Source organism: Theropithecus gelada, chromosome 3, assembly GCF_003255815.1.
Source record: "Theropithecus gelada isolate Dixy chromosome 3, Tgel_1.0, whole genome shotgun sequence".
NCBI classification, from domain to species: Eukaryota; Metazoa; Chordata; class Mammalia; order Primates; family Cercopithecidae; genus Theropithecus; species Theropithecus gelada.
In genome coordinates, this window is record NC_037670.1 from 47,283,293 (window position 1) to 47,301,716 (window position 18,424).

At 34.2% G+C, this 18,424-nt stretch overlaps 1 protein-coding gene across 5 annotated transcripts in view; it reads right to left on the minus strand.

The window, feature by feature from the left end:
- Positions 1-18,424, minus strand: part of USP25 (ubiquitin specific peptidase 25) — a 143,918-nt gene that overhangs the window by 94,995 nt on the left and 30,499 nt on the right. For 4 of the 5 annotated variants that reach the window (XM_025380107.1, XM_025380106.1, XM_025380105.1 and 1 more), the window contains exons 2-4: positions 17,621-17,698; positions 14,192-14,336; positions 2,348-2,471 (exon numbers count right to left, since the gene is read on the minus strand). In XM_025380107.1, the coding sequence (XP_025235892.1) occupies positions 2,348-2,471; positions 14,192-14,336; positions 17,621-17,698 (347 nt within the window). The remainder of the gene's footprint in view (positions 1-2,347; positions 2,472-14,191; positions 14,337-17,620; positions 17,699-18,424) is intronic. The other variant, XM_025380109.1, reaches the window with a different exon arrangement.

Here is an 18,424-nt window from a genome sequence, read left to right on the forward strand (position 1 = left end):
AATGCATCATTTTCTCTTTTGAATTTAGATTTCTATACCTTAATAAACCCATAGGAGCAAATATATCTCTGATAATGTTTAGCTAGAACTCTCCACATCCTCTTTTTCGAATACAACATGATCGACATATGAGTTTATTAAACGCATATTTTGCACTGAACATCCATTTGTTCATTATGGGTTACTGAATTTACACATAATTAATATGACTCTTTTACTTCTAGGGAGTATAGTTTTATGGCATGTTACACTATGCCAAATCTCTATGTCATCTACAATAATAATATCTACTAAATATTTACTATTTTTAAATTATATTAAAATGTAAAAGACCTAGAATGAAAAAAAGCATTATCTGAAGAGATTTTGTTTTGCCATTTTGGATAAAAACAACTATCCAAAACAATAATATAACATATACATTGAACTGAGTATCAAATTAGGAACGGCCTTCATCCCTTTTTATATTATCTTACTTTTATTATATAATTAGTACATGTTGTTTTAATTAGAAAACACATAATAGAACTACTGATACTAATTGGGTATATAAGCTCACACACATTTTATATTCATATGTTCATATAAATTCATATAAACAAAAGTATAATTCTAAAAATAATATTTGTATCAAGTATACATTCTTTTCATAACCCTTTTCACATAAAATCATGCCCCTTACATATGAAATCCAACTCATGTGTTTTGTATTTAAAATATTTCTCAAAGTTTAAGTATTATCAAGTTTTATAATTATTCAAGACAATTATGTATTGCAATACACATTTTAAAAAGAGAAAAAGCCCAATTCATAGAATTTCTCAAATGCTTCAGAAAACAAGCCTAACTACGTATTTTTTGGTTTTCATTTAAAATTCCTGGCAATAAATATTAGCCACAACTAATGAGGGGGACAACAGATTTTTTTGTTTGTTTGTTTTGAGACGGAGTCTCGCTCTGTCACTCAGGCTGGAGTGCAGTAGCGCAATCTCAGCTCCCTGCAAGCTCCGCCTCCCGAGTTCATCTCATTCTCCTGCCTCAGCCTCCTGAACAGCTGGGACTACAGGCGCTGCCACCACGCCCGGCTAGTTTTTTTTGTATTTTTAGTAGAGACAGGGTTTCACCATGTAAGCCAGGATGGTCTCGATCTCCTGACCTCGTGCCGCCTGCCTTGGCCTCCCAAAGTGCTGGGATTACGGGCTTGAGCCACTGCACCCAGCAGACAATAGATTTTGATTAAGTCTTTACATAATATAATGTCTTACAAAGTAGTTTCCAAAGTAACATTTAAAGACATTAAAAAGTTGCACTAAGATAAAAAATTATATACCTTTGCTAAATATAGCATTTTGAAACATTTCCTACCATACAGTAATCTTTGATTACTTGGAAAGAAATATCCTATTGATATTGTGCCAAGAAAAATTACGTGAGAAATTTGGTACATTCTGTTACCAAAGGACTATGTTAAAGGAACAGAGCATTAAAGTCGTAAGACGCATCTGAGCTGTGTGCCTTTGGAAAAAGCATTTAACCTCTTGCAAGCTAAATTTCTTCTGCAGTAACATAGAGTTACCACCGCCTTCAAATAGTTCTTTGGAGGATTACAGTTAGTCATAATTTAATGGTTTATTAAATTATTGTATCTCCATTTTTAGAGGTATTATGAAAACCAAATGTATTTTTTAGTCCTTAGATGAATCGAACTGTTTCAAACTAAAAAGTTATTAAATTAAAAACAGCATTCTAGCACACATCTTGGAGCCCTGCCCATTTATTTGAAAAAAATATGTAAACATATTATCATACTATAGATCAGAGGTCGGCAAACCACAGCCGAGGGGACAAATTCAACTAGCTGCCTTTGTACACCAAGATTTATTAGGATACAGCCAAGCTCATTATATTATGTATTAGCTATGGCTGCTTTTGCATTATGGCACCAGAGCTGAATAGCTATAACAGAAACCCTATAGCCAACAAAGCCAAAAATATTTACTATTAGCCCTTTACAGAAAAAGGATGCTAACGCTTGCTATAAATTGTTCTAAATTGAACAGTGCATCCAAAAAAGATTAGAGGACGAAAAAAAATGAAAAAAATATTAAAATATGTACCTAAATGTAATCCCTCATAACACCAACCCAAAATCTTAAAAATGTAAACCCAATTGCAATCAAAACTAAATATGAAGATTTTCGTTACATAAAATTTTAAAATACACAAGCATATTACTAGTTTAGAGTAACAAAGTATATCTTATTACCTCTTAAAATTAATTTAACCCAATTAATGATTTATGTTTTTAAAAGTACTTATATCTGCTTTATACAAATTATGTTTTTACCTGCTAATGGCTTGTTCCTCATCAGTTATTCCAGTCTCCCTGAATGCCCTGTTTGATTCGGCCAAACTCAAGGCAATTGCTCTCTGAAGATCATCTTTATCATCTCCAGTGAGATCAATCACATCTGAAAAGCAAAACTATCTTTCTCAAAATTAAAAGTAAAACAAAATGAAAAATAATTCTTATTATGGAGATGTTATATCCAATAATACTATTTAAACCAGTCAGTACCAACTAATTTTGTATTTCTAAAAGCCTATCTAAAAATAAATGCAAACACATTTTTAACTGGTTAAAATCACATCAGTAACTCAATGATTTTTTTGATGAAATATACCTAAGGCAGTGAGTAGAAATATATTTCACTGCAGAAGAATCTCCATATTTACTACGAGGTCTCTTATTAAAAGCTAATAAGCAGAGAGACTGCTGAGAACAGTTTATCAACAAAAACTGAAATCAATACAATTAAACATTTACATTTCTGCTTTCTGAAGTTAACCCAACTACATATACATTACATTCTGTCCATACTACTACCATCTAGACATTATCAAATTACAGTAATTAACAATTTGCCCTCAAATATTGATGTTTCAAAAACTGACCACAGATGTACATTTACATACACGTTTTCTAAATTCTGGAAGAATGTGCCAAACTATTAACAGTGGTTAACTCTGAGGAAAAAAGTTATAGGAGGAGGAAGTATAAGAATCTTTTATTTTCTATTTAAATACTTCTACACAACCTGAATTATTTAATAAATATGCAGTCCTTTTAATTTAAAATAAGATTCTCATTTCACAAAAATGAAGAAATATACAAGTGAATGAAACTAGCCCTCTTCTAACAGAAAATAATGGTCTTGATGCTATTCTTTTTCCAAAGAATAAAGGTTACAACTAATACCGCCTTCGATAAAAATGACTTTTAATCCAATTTCCCAATATATATTGGTCGATTTCCCCCAGACGATGCCAATGATAAATATTCCCATTATCATTTAAACAATGATGGAAACCATAGTATACTGCTAAGTAGGGAAGTGGTAACAGGTGATTATGATCAGAATGATACGATCAGAAACAGAAACTATCTGTTATTATCTTTGCATGGTTGGGATTATGCTTATTTGTATTTTGGACATGTTTTGCCTTCATTTTACTTATTTGTATTTTATTTTTTAGAGACAGGGTCTCACTGTGTCACCCAGGCTAGAGGGCAGTGGTATGATCATAGCTCACTGCAATCTCAAACTCCTGAGCTCCAGTGATCCTTCCACCCCAACCTCCAGAGTAGCTAGGACTACAGGCATGCACCACTTGGCTAATTTTCTTTTTAATATTTTGTAGATACAAGGTTTTGCTTGTTGCCCAGGCTGGTGTATTTTAGACATGTTAAAAATGTTTTATTTGTAATCACACAACTTTAGAAGAGGGAAAAAAAAAAAAAAACAAAGAGGATAGAGGATGGAGGATAAGGTGGCTTTATTTTACCATATGGCTATAAGGTTTTACATAGATGCTAGAAAAGCATATTATATATTTAATGAAAAAAAGTAATATATATTGATGTTTTCCAGAGTCTACTTCTATTTTTCTCCACACATTCTCCAAATAGTAGCTTGTAAGAAGATTTAAAATATTAGAAAGAATACCTGATCATGGAAGGAAGTGGTGGTGCTTTTTTAAATGTCTTTAGAGAGTATAATACCTCACAAAAGTATATTAAGTAGAGCCCCCCAAAAAATTCAAGCAAGTAAAATGTGAAAGATTTATATAGCTTAGTAATTGAAACCGTGAATCACTTTACAGACAACAGCAGGCCAAAGGTTTTATAAGTCTGGTTACAAAATCCAAGTCCACCCAGACCACAGCTGAAGATGAGTGTAACCCAGAACCGGACAGTTGAGCATAAATACTGATGAAGCAGCGAGGAAAAAAAGGTATTGAATGCCTCATAAATATGAAAGCTATCTTGATCATTAAAATGGCTAGAACTTAGGTAAGTAATGAAAGGATAATGAAAAGTGGAAACAATTTGAAAATCACAGAGAAGCAGAAAAACAGGGTTTAGGTATGTGATTAATCAGCAGTCAGATTCCATTATCTCATTCCCCTAAGTTTACTGTCTTCAACTATAGAAACTAAACATTAAAAAAACAAACAAACAAACAAAAAAAACTATCTTCCTTATTCACTGGCAGTTAGGGTTTTGGATGAAATTTAGGCTTCATCCATTAGAATGCACTAACATGAGATACAGAAGGCAGAGTGATGGGGGGAAGCCATTATCCTGTTGCCTTTGGCTGTTTTCTCTAGTGTGATTGAAAAGATTTAAGTTGTTCCACAGTAGTATTCCAGGCTCCAATTTCCAGCTTTAAGAATGTCGAGAGATGGAATATAAATGGCAACTAGACTTTGCATTCCAATTTCCAGGTATAGCTCAGTGGGAATTACCTAATCCTGGCTTCCTGTTTCCTGGGCTGCAGCTATAGAAGAATGTTGTTGAACTCAGTAGTCCTACAGGCTGCTTTCCTAACTGTGACAGAAGCAGCAGCTTCCCTAACTGATCAGTCCTGCAATGATGTGGGAGTCATTTCAGAAGGCTGAGCTAGAGCTTTCCTCCAGTACTTCTAGTGATTTTTTTAAAGAACCTAATCTCCCCTGTATTAAATTCCTTATTTGAAAATTTCTAGAATGTTTACTGTATCATGACTGAAAAGTAAAACAAATGGGCTACAGCCAAAACTAATTTTAAAATAGCAACAACTTACACTTCACCTTTTCCTAATTTATCAATTGTAATTTAAGCAACAAAAAAGCAAAAAACAAGATTTCTTTTCCCCCCAACGTATTTTATAAATGAAACCACTGAAGTTCTGAGAAATGAAGCACATCATAAGAAGAGAGAATGGTGCACAGGCTTCAAAATTTAAGTCTTCTAACTCTTAAATCCAGTGGTCTTTCTGCCTTGCTAGCAGTTCTTCAAATATGGTCCATGGATCCTTGGGGTCCCCAGGGCCCCTCTGAAAAAAGGGAGGAAGGTCCTCAAATAAAAAAATAATAATACACAGATATTATTTGCCTTTTGTAGTCACATTTGCACCGATGATGCAAAACAATATTGAATGAAACTGCTGCATCTTAGCACAAATCAAGGCAGCAGCACCAAGTTGTGTAATTCATTGTATTAGTCACAAAGACACACACTCACTGTTTTAAACAGAAGCCAAGCCAGTTTCTTTTAGAATTATGTTCTTGACGAAAAGATTAAACCTAACTTTATAAAATCTCAAACCTTGATTTATGCTTAATTCTAAGATAATAAGTACATACAAAGTACTTCTGCGATATATCCAGAGTATGCTGTTGCTAATAACTAGTGCAAAATGAGTTACAGCTTAACTGATTTTTCCCAAGGAATGCAATTTTTATTTAAAAGGAAAACAAACTACAAACTAGAATTACTCAGACTTCAGTATTTAGCAGATGTTGTCTGAGAAAAAAAAGTGAGCCTGTTGCTCCAAGGAAAACAAATGTATCTGTTGACAATAATTAGTATGGAATTTTCAAGTAAAAATCTAAACTTTGAAAAACCTGTTTCTACCACTGTGAACTTGATATCTTCTCAATACTTACAGGCTTGTATACGAGTGGTGATATTAACAAATTCAACTTTTTCTTATAGTAGACATTCTTCAAGCATTTAAAAAGAAATCTTTTCAAATTACCAATGCACAGTGTTACAAAATCATGCATGGGTAAAAGATCCATTCAAAAAGCAAGAAACATTAATGGATTTTAATGCAACATAATATGAAAAGGTCATTGATACCACTATATAATAACTGATGAGATTTCGAATTCCACATCGCAACTAATCTTTAAGAAATTACCATCTGTTAAGTTTGGGTATAACATTAAAAAGAATATCCATTATTATCTGATTATCAGTTAAAATACTCCTCCCTTTTCTAAATTATTATCTGTGTAAAGCCAGATTTTCTTCACAAACTTCAACCAGAACAACTTACCGCAATAGAATGCAAACCTTCATAAGCACATTGGAGACTCTAGCTCTCCTCTAACATGGCAGACATTCAAGACTTGCAAGAATGTAAAGCAATGTACTCTTCTCACCATTTTGTTTCAGAAAATGTATTTTTCAAAAAATATGTTATTCAAACATAATAGATTGATATTTTAATATGAATTAATAGCCTAAGCTTTTATCAGTTTTAATTTCTAAAATAGTAAATTTTATGTACACAAAAGCTCTGAGGTCCTCAATAACTTTTATAAGTGTAAAGGGGTCCTGAGAGCAAAAATAACAAAAATCACCATCTGTTCCATGTTCTTAGACATAAGTGTTTTTTATGAAACAAATCATAATTGAAAATGGTTTTCTTTGGTTTTTACAATGTGATTTTAAAATATCTGAAATAACTGGCAAAAGATAAAGACTAGGAGACTGTATGTGTACAATAATAGGTATTTCTTCCCTCATGCTCTGGGAGGGAAAAAAAAAACATCAGAAGACCTGGTTACATGATCCCTGCATGGTAATAATCATTTTGACAAAGCTAGTGTTGTAGTAGTAGCAGCAGCAGCAGCTCTCTTTAGATAGAATATTCACTCTCCATTTTGCCCCCACCCCCAACTTGGCCAGTCATACACGTTCACATTACCTTCCTTGCCCCTGCATCCTTGCGTATCTTGTACCTTACATGGGTGTAAAAGGATAAAGCTGCTTGTGGCTAGAATGACACTAAATGGCTCCAGCTACTCCAGCATCTCCTAGCAGCTTCGATAGCGGAGGGTTCAGTATATAGGCACACCTGTACCCCAGCTGGGAATCTGAGCCTCCAATCCCTGGTATAGAGGAATAGTAGTCTTTAATGCTGGAAACGTTGGTTGAGATCAGAGACTAACAGTCCTTAACTGAAAAGCTGGGACTTTTTCCTTTAAGCAATGGAGGAGGTTTATTTATTATTTTAATTTCATTGTAATTGTAGCAATTTTCTCCATGATCTTCCTATTACTCCATAAAGGTGCTTCTTTTCACAGGGTATTTTAGAACAATATGACAATCCTGAAAGATAGCTGAATCCTGAAAGATCCCTCATATACGGTCCTCACATACAATCCTGAAATATGCCTCACATATCAAATGCAATCCTGAAAGATACCTCACATACCAAATTCATATAATTTTAAGACTAGTAAACGAAAGTAAAATGTTATTTCAACAGACTGGTTAAATCCAATTTATTCTTTTTCTGGACTTAGTGGAAAAATGATTTGTGTAAAACATGTAATGAATTATCAATTTATAATAAAAACTAGTGCTCAATATTCTCACATGCTTACAAAAGAAACAGAGAATAAGTCTGGCTGTAAACAGCTTCTAACTGGTAAAAATCAGTTATAAAAAATTAGCCTTTGTAAAACTTACATCTCAATGCCAGAGCATTATTAATACTTTCATATCTGTGTCAAGGCAAGACCTTGGTAAAACACTAAAAACATTATTTGTAAACAACCCTCCCTCTAGTATTGGCGTGAACACAATTCAATAGCACACACATGGGAAGAGTTAGCTGGGTGCCACTGTATAAGCAGTAATCTACATTTTTAAGAGAGTCCAAATTAAAACATTTTTCCTGTAAAGTCAGAAATATATACCAAAACATGATACTCATCCTACCAAATCTTTCACTTTCAAAGGAACACCATTTGAGTAAAACTTATACACCAACTACCAAACATTTCTCTGCTAACTCCAAAATACATGCTAGTCATCAACTTATCAATGAACTAGACTTCAAACATAATATATGCATTGCTCATAACTCATAATTCACTTTCCCATGGAAATATTATATTAAATGGGAATGTGAATTATGTAAGTGAATCTTACTTGAACCTCAGGTTTCTAAGTAAGTTCACAAAAGCCTAGTTGGCCCATAATCTAGTTGAACTATTATATATGTAAAGATTTTGAATTCAGAAGAAAAAAAGAGTTATTCCACTGTTTTCCTTATCTATATAGAATAAACCTACGGGAAGTACTTTAAAAAATAAGCCAAGTTTATATTTACTGTCAGCAAAGATTTCTAAGTAAGGGAGTGCAAGAGCAGGAAAAAACTGGGTAGTGAAGTGTGAGAAAAGTTGCAATAAGAATATGTAGCAGGGCAGGAGTAACTGAAGGGAAAAGTCTACATATAAAAACTGACAGATCTGCAAACCAAATGGTTGTTTTGGGAGATTGATAGAAGAGCTACGATAAGAAAATAAACAAAACAAAACCCTGGACCACGAGAAGAATGGAAATACCCTTAAGAAAGAAAGGCAAATATTAACATCAGGATGTGCAGCAAGAGATCAGAATCGAGAAGCTGCCACTCCTGCCCTCACTCGTTCAGCTTCAACAAGGTTGTGTCCTCACCACTCATCTCGAGGGCCAACACACTGCTGCATCAGGCCCTGGCCTGGGATGCACAACTTCCAGAAAGCCAAAAAGTTCACGCTCACACTTCGCTCAGGTGTCTGTACAAATATGAGCTCTTCTACACGACTTAAAATCACGTATCATCCTATGCCCAGCCGACAAGCACACCCCCACCACCTTCTCTGTCTATGTCCAGGTCCACTGTTCTTCAGGAACTACTTATTACTATCTGACACTGTTTGTTTACTGTGTACTGTCTTCCCTCTATGTAAACTGAGACTCTGTATGGTTTCTTAATGGTCCATAAAAGTACTTGCTACATATTAGACAATAAGTATTTGTTAAAGAATAGGGAATAGAGCTAAACACTGGTGAGTCATCTTTACAGTGGCACTGATTAGAAGATGAGAACATATCATAAATATTTGTTACAGAAATAGGGAATAGAGCTAAACACTAGTGAGTCATCTTCACAGTGGCACTGATCAGAAGATGAGAACATATCCTCTATCCATTCAACATCTTTCAAGTGAAAGGGCAGACAGCATAGTTAGGTATCATGTTGCAAGAATCTTCAAAGCCAGAAGACATAAACAACATAAAGTGTTTCCCACTTCACTCTCCCATTCTCCCTTGCTCTCAGCTTCCTTCAGATGTTCCTACTTTTCTAATTTTCTCACTGTTAAATTCAGATTCTCTAACACAGTGTTGTAAATTAGAACTTTCTGTGATGATGGAAATGCAGCATTATCTGCACTGATCTGGTAGCCACCAGAATTACGCATTTCAAGTGCCACTGAGAAACAGAATTTCAATATTATTTCATTTTAATTGCCACGTGTGACTAGTGGCAACTGTATTGAACAGCTCAGCTTTAAATGGTCTAGTTCTGTTTCTAATAATAGCTGCTAAAATCACAGTGGCAGCATTGGTAAGTAAGGAAAATGAGTAGTAAGGGAGTCATTCCAGAGTTTTGTCATGAATTCTACTGTTTTTCAATTTTTATTGTGAAAAAAAGTAAAATTAAGCTCCCACCTTAGTCAACAAAAGTACAAAGACCATGGCTATCATTCTAACCCAAAACTGAAGAAAAATCGAGTTATACAAGTCATTCTGCAGTTCATATCTAATAAAATGCATCTAATCAATTTGAAGCACCTAATTGCACCTATCAAAAGCACCTAAATGCACCTAAATTTTCACACCATTTAGCATCTCATGTTTTAGGCTTCATCTTGACTTTCTGTGAGTCATCAAAAACCGTTTTACATCTTAGAAATTCCTAGGGAAAAACTGAAGTTACCTGGGCAGTGGGAAAAGTATCAGTGTTCAATTAATAATATCCTCAACTGTTTAGCATAAGCGAATCATCCTAAGAATAAAAGCACTAGAATTGGATCTATTTATCACAGTTTAAATCACTATTACTGTGGCCAAGCAAGATAGCCATAACTAGAATTCTAGGATAGAACCTCCAGGTTTTTCTCCCTTTCCATGCCATCTTTCCAAATAATTCAAGATGTTTTAGGGAAAAAAAAAAAAAAAAAAAACACGGCTTATAAATGTTTGAAGAGTCTTACCACCTAACATTCATTCCAAGTCTTATATCAATTTCTCTAAAACTTAAGTCAATACGTGGCATTACTTTCTGTGTTAAAATTACCTACCCAAATCCCTCTTATCTTTTGATCGCTCAATTGTAGCACATCTTGTTCTGGAGAGCATATACTGTTTTTTTCCTGTTTTAAAAATGTTCCAAAGAATTTAACGGTCACGAAATAAAAAGCATTACTATTAGATTTCAAATTGGGCGAAAGCCCTGTATGGTCATGTCTATGACAGAGTTTGCCATGACACAAAAACTTGGCAGAATCTCTCCTCTGACTGCTAATCACACCTATAATGCTCAATACCTGGCATTGTGTCCTGGTCTCATTTTCATTTGTGTTTTTGACAGCAAAACTCCAAAACAATTTTATTCTCAATTTACGCCAGGGACAAGAGGCACTCATTTGACAATCTATAATATTTGATCTGGACAGGATATCCAAATAATTAAAAAAGCTACCTAGAATGTTTGCTAATCATAGTACAAATGATTTGGGCTTTCTCCCAGAATTCAACAGAATTACAGTATGGAATGTAATCAAGTAATATAAAGACATCAGGTATATGACTTCTAAACTCTTTTTTATGCAGAGCACAAGCTTTCCCTGATATGTCTCCTTTCTTTCTCAAAAGTAAAAGGTAAAAAATACACCAAGAAGGCATATAATTGTCCAACTACTGAAAATATATTTACTTCTTCAATATTAAAGGAAGGCTCACAAATTGTTTTTCAAATCCAGTGACATAATTTAGTTTAGCCTCTGACATACCAGGTATGCATAAACAAAAATTTCTCCATATGTCCCAAATATAACTTCCATGTGATATTAGTTTAAAAACCACATTTTTCTAGTCAGCAAAAAAAGAAAAAAAAGTTTTATTCCTTCTAAAAGAAACAGTCTATTGTAAACAGTGATATTCCAGCTCATATCAACAGGAGGCATATGTATTTGGTATTGGAGATTTTTATTTCAGAAGACAGACGTTTTGTCAGTACTGCAACCAACAGATAATATACTTAAAGTTAGCATGACTTTGTTTCTGCTTTAGCCCTGGTTTTAAGAGATTTTATACCTAAAAAAGAAGAATGGAAAAAAATTGAAAATAAAAATCCCTGCCATATTTGAAAGAATTAAGTGAAACTGTGGTCAACCTTTAAATAACAATGTATTTCATACAAAATGGAGAAAGTGTTCAAAAAGGGTTTTTATATCTACAACAATCCCTTGAAAACTCTCACACTCTGATCTATTCTTCCACATTCCTACAGCCGTTAGGTAGATTTTTTTTAATAGAGGCCTGCATTTGAATATATATCTATTTGTAATTATTTTCTCTTTCCTTCCCACGTTTTACCACATCTTCCAAGAATTAAAAATACAGGACTTCATTTCTGCTCAACAGTAACTGCACAGTCACTTAAAGAGTATTTTTGTAATACCTGCTGAAATGCATGATATCTCCTCACTTTCTCAGTTTTAAACCATGTAACACTGTATTTGGACACTACTGGCAGGTATGTTTAATGGAAAAGTATTACTGTTACTCCATCAGTTAATTTTTTTTTTCTGGTTTGATACTATCATAGTACAATCACCACATTAAATTCCTACAACTGTTTGCTGTCAATAATCTCAAACCAACTTTATGGACACACTATCCCAACTGGCATCCTGATTAGAGGGAAAGCACTTAATACATATTATGTATTATGTGTTTTATGGATAAAGAAACCACAACAGCAAGCAATTTACTCAATATGACAATCAGTTGAGATGACAACAGAAACTTCATTTCTCTACTTTCTATTTCAAGTGGAAAATAAAATTACTTCGTGAATATTTTTCAAGAGATCCACAAACACACAAAAAAAGTTTTAATTATCAGCAAATGAGACACACGCCTCCTGAAATTAGGTTGCCTTCTCCCTAAGGGAACCTATTCAAATTTTATTTGTCCTCCATAATATTTTCACTATTCCCTATCTAAAATTTTAAACAGGTGTAACCACTTGCCTTATGCAGTATTTTCTCACTTTGCACAGCAAATATTTTCTTTTGTGTAGGACACATATAATCCTAATTTCCCCCTTTTCTATAAATATACTATGTCATGTCACCAAGTATACCATCTATATTAAGAGTTCACAACTAACAACAATGATCTCTGTTTAGTCAATTTCCTATTTGCTTCACTTAAATCAGGAACATTTTAGGCAAAATTATCCTTTTCCCTTTTATCACCCATCTAGTTTCTTTTTCCCCTCGAGTCTTGGAACTTTGAAATATCCGAAATATTATTAAGTACTCATTTGTCTGATATTTATACCACTTCTCTTTCAACTTTTTGCAACAAACTTCTCAACTTCTTTCCCTTTCATTGGTTTTGAAAGAGCTTTACTGCACATATTATCAAAAATAACTCAGTGAACATTTTTTGAGCACCAATAATGTTCAAGGAAATCATTTCAAAATAACAGAGTGCTCATTAAGACAGAAGCATGCCCTGGATGCTGGAGAAGCACTTGGTCCTAGCTAGAGGCCAGGAAAAACATTCTCCAGCAAGCAGCTCTTTGGCTAAATCTTTCAAGACCACAACAAATTAGGCGAGAGAGGAAAAGGCCAGAGTGCATTCAAACAGAAGAAACAGCACATGTAAAGACAGAGAAATTAAATAGCACTGAGTACGAGAGAACTTCAAGCCGTTCTGTATTATCACAGTGTTGAATGACAGGAGGAAAACAGTGGAAAATGAGGCTAGAAATGTGGATTGGGGTCAAGTCACAGTTTGCCTTGAACTTAGACACTAAGTAAACGGGTCTGTCTTATAGATGCTACAAAAATTCTCCCATCACCCATTAACTGAGACAGGAATATTCTAATTTTCTCTGACACAAGATCATCTGTGTAGCAAAAATACTAAGATTATCCTGAAAACTAAAAATTAAAATATTTTATCAATAAACATTAATAAACATCTACGTAAACGAGTTCTTTTCCAGTTGCTTCCTGACTTTGAGAATGTCTACAAACAAAATAAGAAATTCTCTCCAAATATATGTCAATAATCAAACTTTGTAAATCCATAATGCATAAAAGTAACTATTTTTATGTAGTACAATTATTAAACTATAATGAGACATGGAGGTAACTGAACATAGTTTGAAAAACTGTGTGCTACACAAGTATAAAGTATTCATATTATGAAGAAAAACTTAAGTCCCACATAGAATCTTCCACATGTATGTATTTGTGTGTATCTCCAGAACACTTTTTCCAAGTTTTCTTTTCTTTTTTTCCTTTCGGATGAAGGGCAATTTCATTACACATTAATAAACTTCTTCGCCAAAGCTTCGTTTGGAAGCGGGGAAAAGGAAAGGGAAATTTTATTAAATGGTAAATCTATCAGCAATTAGAAATAATACTTTAACCTCAGAAGTAATACTAAAGCCTCTACCAGCACTTAAAATCTACAAAATAACGGTGCCCATTAAAAATTCTAGTTCTTCCTTTTATGAATATAACTGCAGCTATTCGATATTTCAAAGCAATAAATACTATATGAAATGCTCTATGAAAAACCATATAACTTACATAAAATCTTTTCCTTATAATCTGAAAAAGATAATATATGCTCTTTTCAACTACACTAAAAAGAACCAAGGTTAATAGAGTTCTTTATTGGTTCTTTACCTCTGCTTAAGCAACATTAATATATTATACCAACAAAAGTTTTTCAGTATGTTTCTATTAAAATAATAAGAAAAGAAAGAAAACTTACTTGTATCTGCCTGGCTTCCCACACTGATGTATCTATCATTGCCAGGAAGTGCTGTTTGGTAGTAAGTTGCCTCCTCCTGCTGAGGGGTCTTAGCATTCTTCGCAGTAAGGAAAGCCACTGCTAATTCCAAGTTTCCATTACTATCCTTCAAATATCAAGAAAAGAGTATCAAGTGTTTTGAAATAACTTTATACAATATCCTCCATAACTAACACTCTAGAACAAAACTGCTTTAGATTTGCAATTAATCTATATGATTCTAATTTTATAGTGTAAATGCATCATACATAAAGTATACTATACCAACAGTAATACCTTTTTTACTAATTAAAACTACTGATACAATGTAAAAATCCATCTCTAATTTCTTAGTCTTCATTACTTTCCTATCTGCTTAATAAGAGTCAATCACAAACTTCTACTTTTGAACAAATAAACTAAAAAATGTCTTCTGGAACCTGCCATACGGAAGAGTGCAAAATGGGTATTTAAATTAGTACTTCTACAAACAAGGACAATAAAAGATATTCCTTTTAATCTGGGTGCTGGATACTTACTTAGGGGCAAATTTCAGCAAAATGTCAAGGACTCACAGGAAGAAAATGGCAAAATGTACTGAAGGGCTTGATAATGTGGAACTATGGAAAGACACACAGAATTCTGGACAGAAATACTCAACACTGTCAAGATGACAATCCTGCTCAAATTAAACATATACATTTTACACAGTTCTCATCAAAAGCACAGCCGAATAAAAGTATTCTAAAGTTCATTTTGAAGAAAGCAGATGCCAGAATAAGAATTTTTAAAACAGCAAAATGAGAAGAGACGTGCCCAGTTACAACTTTATATTCTCTGCACAACTGACAAGTAAAACGCTAGCACTAAGACAGTTAACTGAAACAACACAGGAAACCCAGATATTCATAACGAAGCTATCTTTGTAACAGAAAACCAGACCATTAGCCAGGCAAGGGGCTCACGCCTGTAATCCCAGCACTTTGGGAGGCTGAGGTGAGCGGATCACAAAGTCAGGAGATCGAGACCATCCTGGCTAACACGGTGAAACCCCGTCTCTACTAAAAATACAAAAAATTAGCTGGGTGTGGTGGCGGCGCCTGTAGTCCCAGCAACTCGGGAAGCTGAGGCAGGAGAATGGCGTGAACCCAGGAGGCAGAGCTTGCAGTGAGCCAATATCGCGCCACTGCACTCCAGGCTGGGCGACAGAGCGAGACCCCGTCTCAAAGAAAAAGAAAAAAGAAAACCAGAACATGAAAGGTTCTGTAGGTTCCCTAAGAACTCAGACATGCACACGGGTGTAATAAGAAGCCAGTGGAGTGTTTTGAAAAGCAATGACACAGTATGACTTACATTTTAAAGTGTTTACTCTGACTATATATTAAGAACAGACTACAGGAAAGAAAGGGCAGAAGACAGCGTCCAATATTATTGCTTTCTTATTAAATGTGGGATATGACAGAAGCAGGATCAGGATGATTCCAAAATTTAAGGACCGAGCAGCTGGCAGAATAAAGTCCCCAAGACCTACCCCAATTCTAGCAGTCAGTGACGAGAGGGGTAAGGGTGCAGTTTCAAAAGCACCACGGCTTTCAAGTATGCTATCCGTCATGATCATTAGACAATTCCTAAGTGACTCATCCAAAATGTAAGATACACTATGTTAAATAAGTAATCTAATAACAAAATAAATCTCAATGATGGCTAACATTTATTGAGCACTTACTATATGCCAAGAAATGTGCTGTGTTTCATATATTACCTCACATAATAATTTTAAAAAACAGCAGGAATTTACACAACTTGAAGTTCATTTACTTTTTAGAGCTAAAAACATTTTCTCAAATGAAAAGTACCAAAATTAATCAATGACGTTACAGTGCCCAAAAGTAGACTTCTTGTCAGTATTTATAATGGCCAACAATTAAGGTTTAAATACACTCTTTTCCCCCAGCTACTGGCAACTGAAACATAAATTTTGGAAAATTAAAAATACCTATGCTTCACACAACCTACATCAAAGGAAATGTGGATAAGACTTCATTCGAGCTATATATTTTCTAAGATTAAAAAAAAAAAAAAAAAGCGAACTCCCCAATTTACCCTGGCAAGGTCATAGGCTATGGCCTCACACTCAGCAATACATAATGAAAAAGGCAGTTTCTGAAAACAAACATGGAATTTAGCAATGATATTTATCAGAATAAAAAGGGACTAGCAATTATCTAAATGTCATAATCTCTGCTTCCTCTCCAAATACTTACAGTGGCTTCATACACCCCGCATTAATGCTCTAAACACGACTATTTCATGATTTTCCTGATGGGAGAATAAGGTGAAGCAAAGCTTCTAGTAAAAGAAGCATAAATTAAGTGTGGTACCCTGGGATCAGGCTGCCTTGGTTTCTATTCCAAGCTTCTCCACATACAGGCTGTGTGATCTTGGGCAAGTTACTTTAACCTCCCTGTTGCTCATCTTTTCAAAAGGGGGATGAAACTAATACTTATCTCATAGAGTTATTATTAGGATGAGTTAGCCCACATAAAGTACTTAAAATACTGCCTGGTAGTACTAAATGTTTAAGCAGTACTACTTATTATTATAATGACTTTTATTATAATCATCTGATAGATTATTTCTAAAAATGAATAAAGAACTCTAGGCTTGAAATCGAGTTCCAAAGGATTGGAGCTGTGTATATAACTGCAATGGCAAAAATGCTATATTGTTTTTAGCCTATAGTAGTAATATGCAAATAAGCTTAAAATACTGTACAGTTCTGTTTCTTAAATAGCTTTCATTCACTCTTTTTCAATGTGAGTATCCATATGATATGACTCATTTGGATGTCTGTGTGAAAACGAAGGTCCAACTAAGATATGACCAAAGTGACACATTTTAGTTGTTGCCTGTACTGAAGAGTTTGAAATTGAACGTTTAACTTAGGGTGTCATTAGCTGAATGGGTACAAATTTATATCTCTGCTTCTTGGGAGAAGAAAAATGTAAGCTTTCAGCCTTCTATTAATTTTCTACTTTTCCCTTCTCTTACACCTCATCCTCTAATACACCCCACCTTGCACCCTCATTTAAACTCTAAAATCATAGCTTGTAAGTAAAACCATCCATTTGAATTAGGATTCACATCCCACTATTTTGCACAAAAAGCATTTCATATACAGAAAGAGATTATCTGTCACTCTAAGGTATCATGGACATCAGACTGCTGAAAGCTAACATGCTCAAAACTGCAGTTCGTTAACTGAGGATTTTACTTTACAAAGTCCATTCCTGTATCTCTAAAACTACCACATGGTATAACCAAAAAAAAAAACAAAAAACTTATCAAATATAATACACACTAGAGATGAGCATATAGCACAAACTGTGTATCATAAAACAGAGGTCATACCTTCAAGGCTTGCTGTAGTATCTGGGTGTCATTAATCCCAGTAATTTCTCTCAGTTGATTCAAAAACGTTTGCTGGTGCTAGAGGGAGGAAAAAACCAAAATCATTATATTCTCAACTCTGAAAATATACTAGGAAAAGAAAACAAATGACCTTTGGTTTTCCGAAACAAACGACCTTTGGTTTTCCAAAACGAACAAACAAAACAGAATAAATTAGAGTAAAAATGGAAAAAGAACTTGAGAAAGGCCAATTTCATTTTTTTAGAAAGAATGAATTATGCTGTGGAGAACCCTTATTTCATTCTCATGTTTCAAAAAAGTATCTTCTCTAATTACTCCCCAATAAGTCTTATTTAATTAGCAGTTTCTTTTTCTTCAACCCCTCATTTATGCCATCTAACAAGAAAAGGAGTCTTATCCACGATGGTTAAGCACAAAGAGAGAAACATCTTTAGAAAAGACATGTTTTGGCAAGACATAACTCAGTGGGTAATTATACCATGGAGATCCTCAGATCTACTTTAAAAAGAGGATCATTTCACTGTGCAGTCAGTCATAAAAGATTCTAAATTGAACAGATCATTTGCCCCCATTTGCTTCAGTTCTTTATATGCTATTGGCCTACATAACTGATTGCATATTACATTGTATTGGAGGGGAAAAGATGTAGAGACAGGATTTCACTATCAAACTCTTGGAGGACCCCTACATAAAAACCAACTTCCTCCTTATATCTCTGTATTTCTTAAAGTTCCCAACACTATAAAACAGTACCATGAAATAAATTAATCACAGTGGATATGA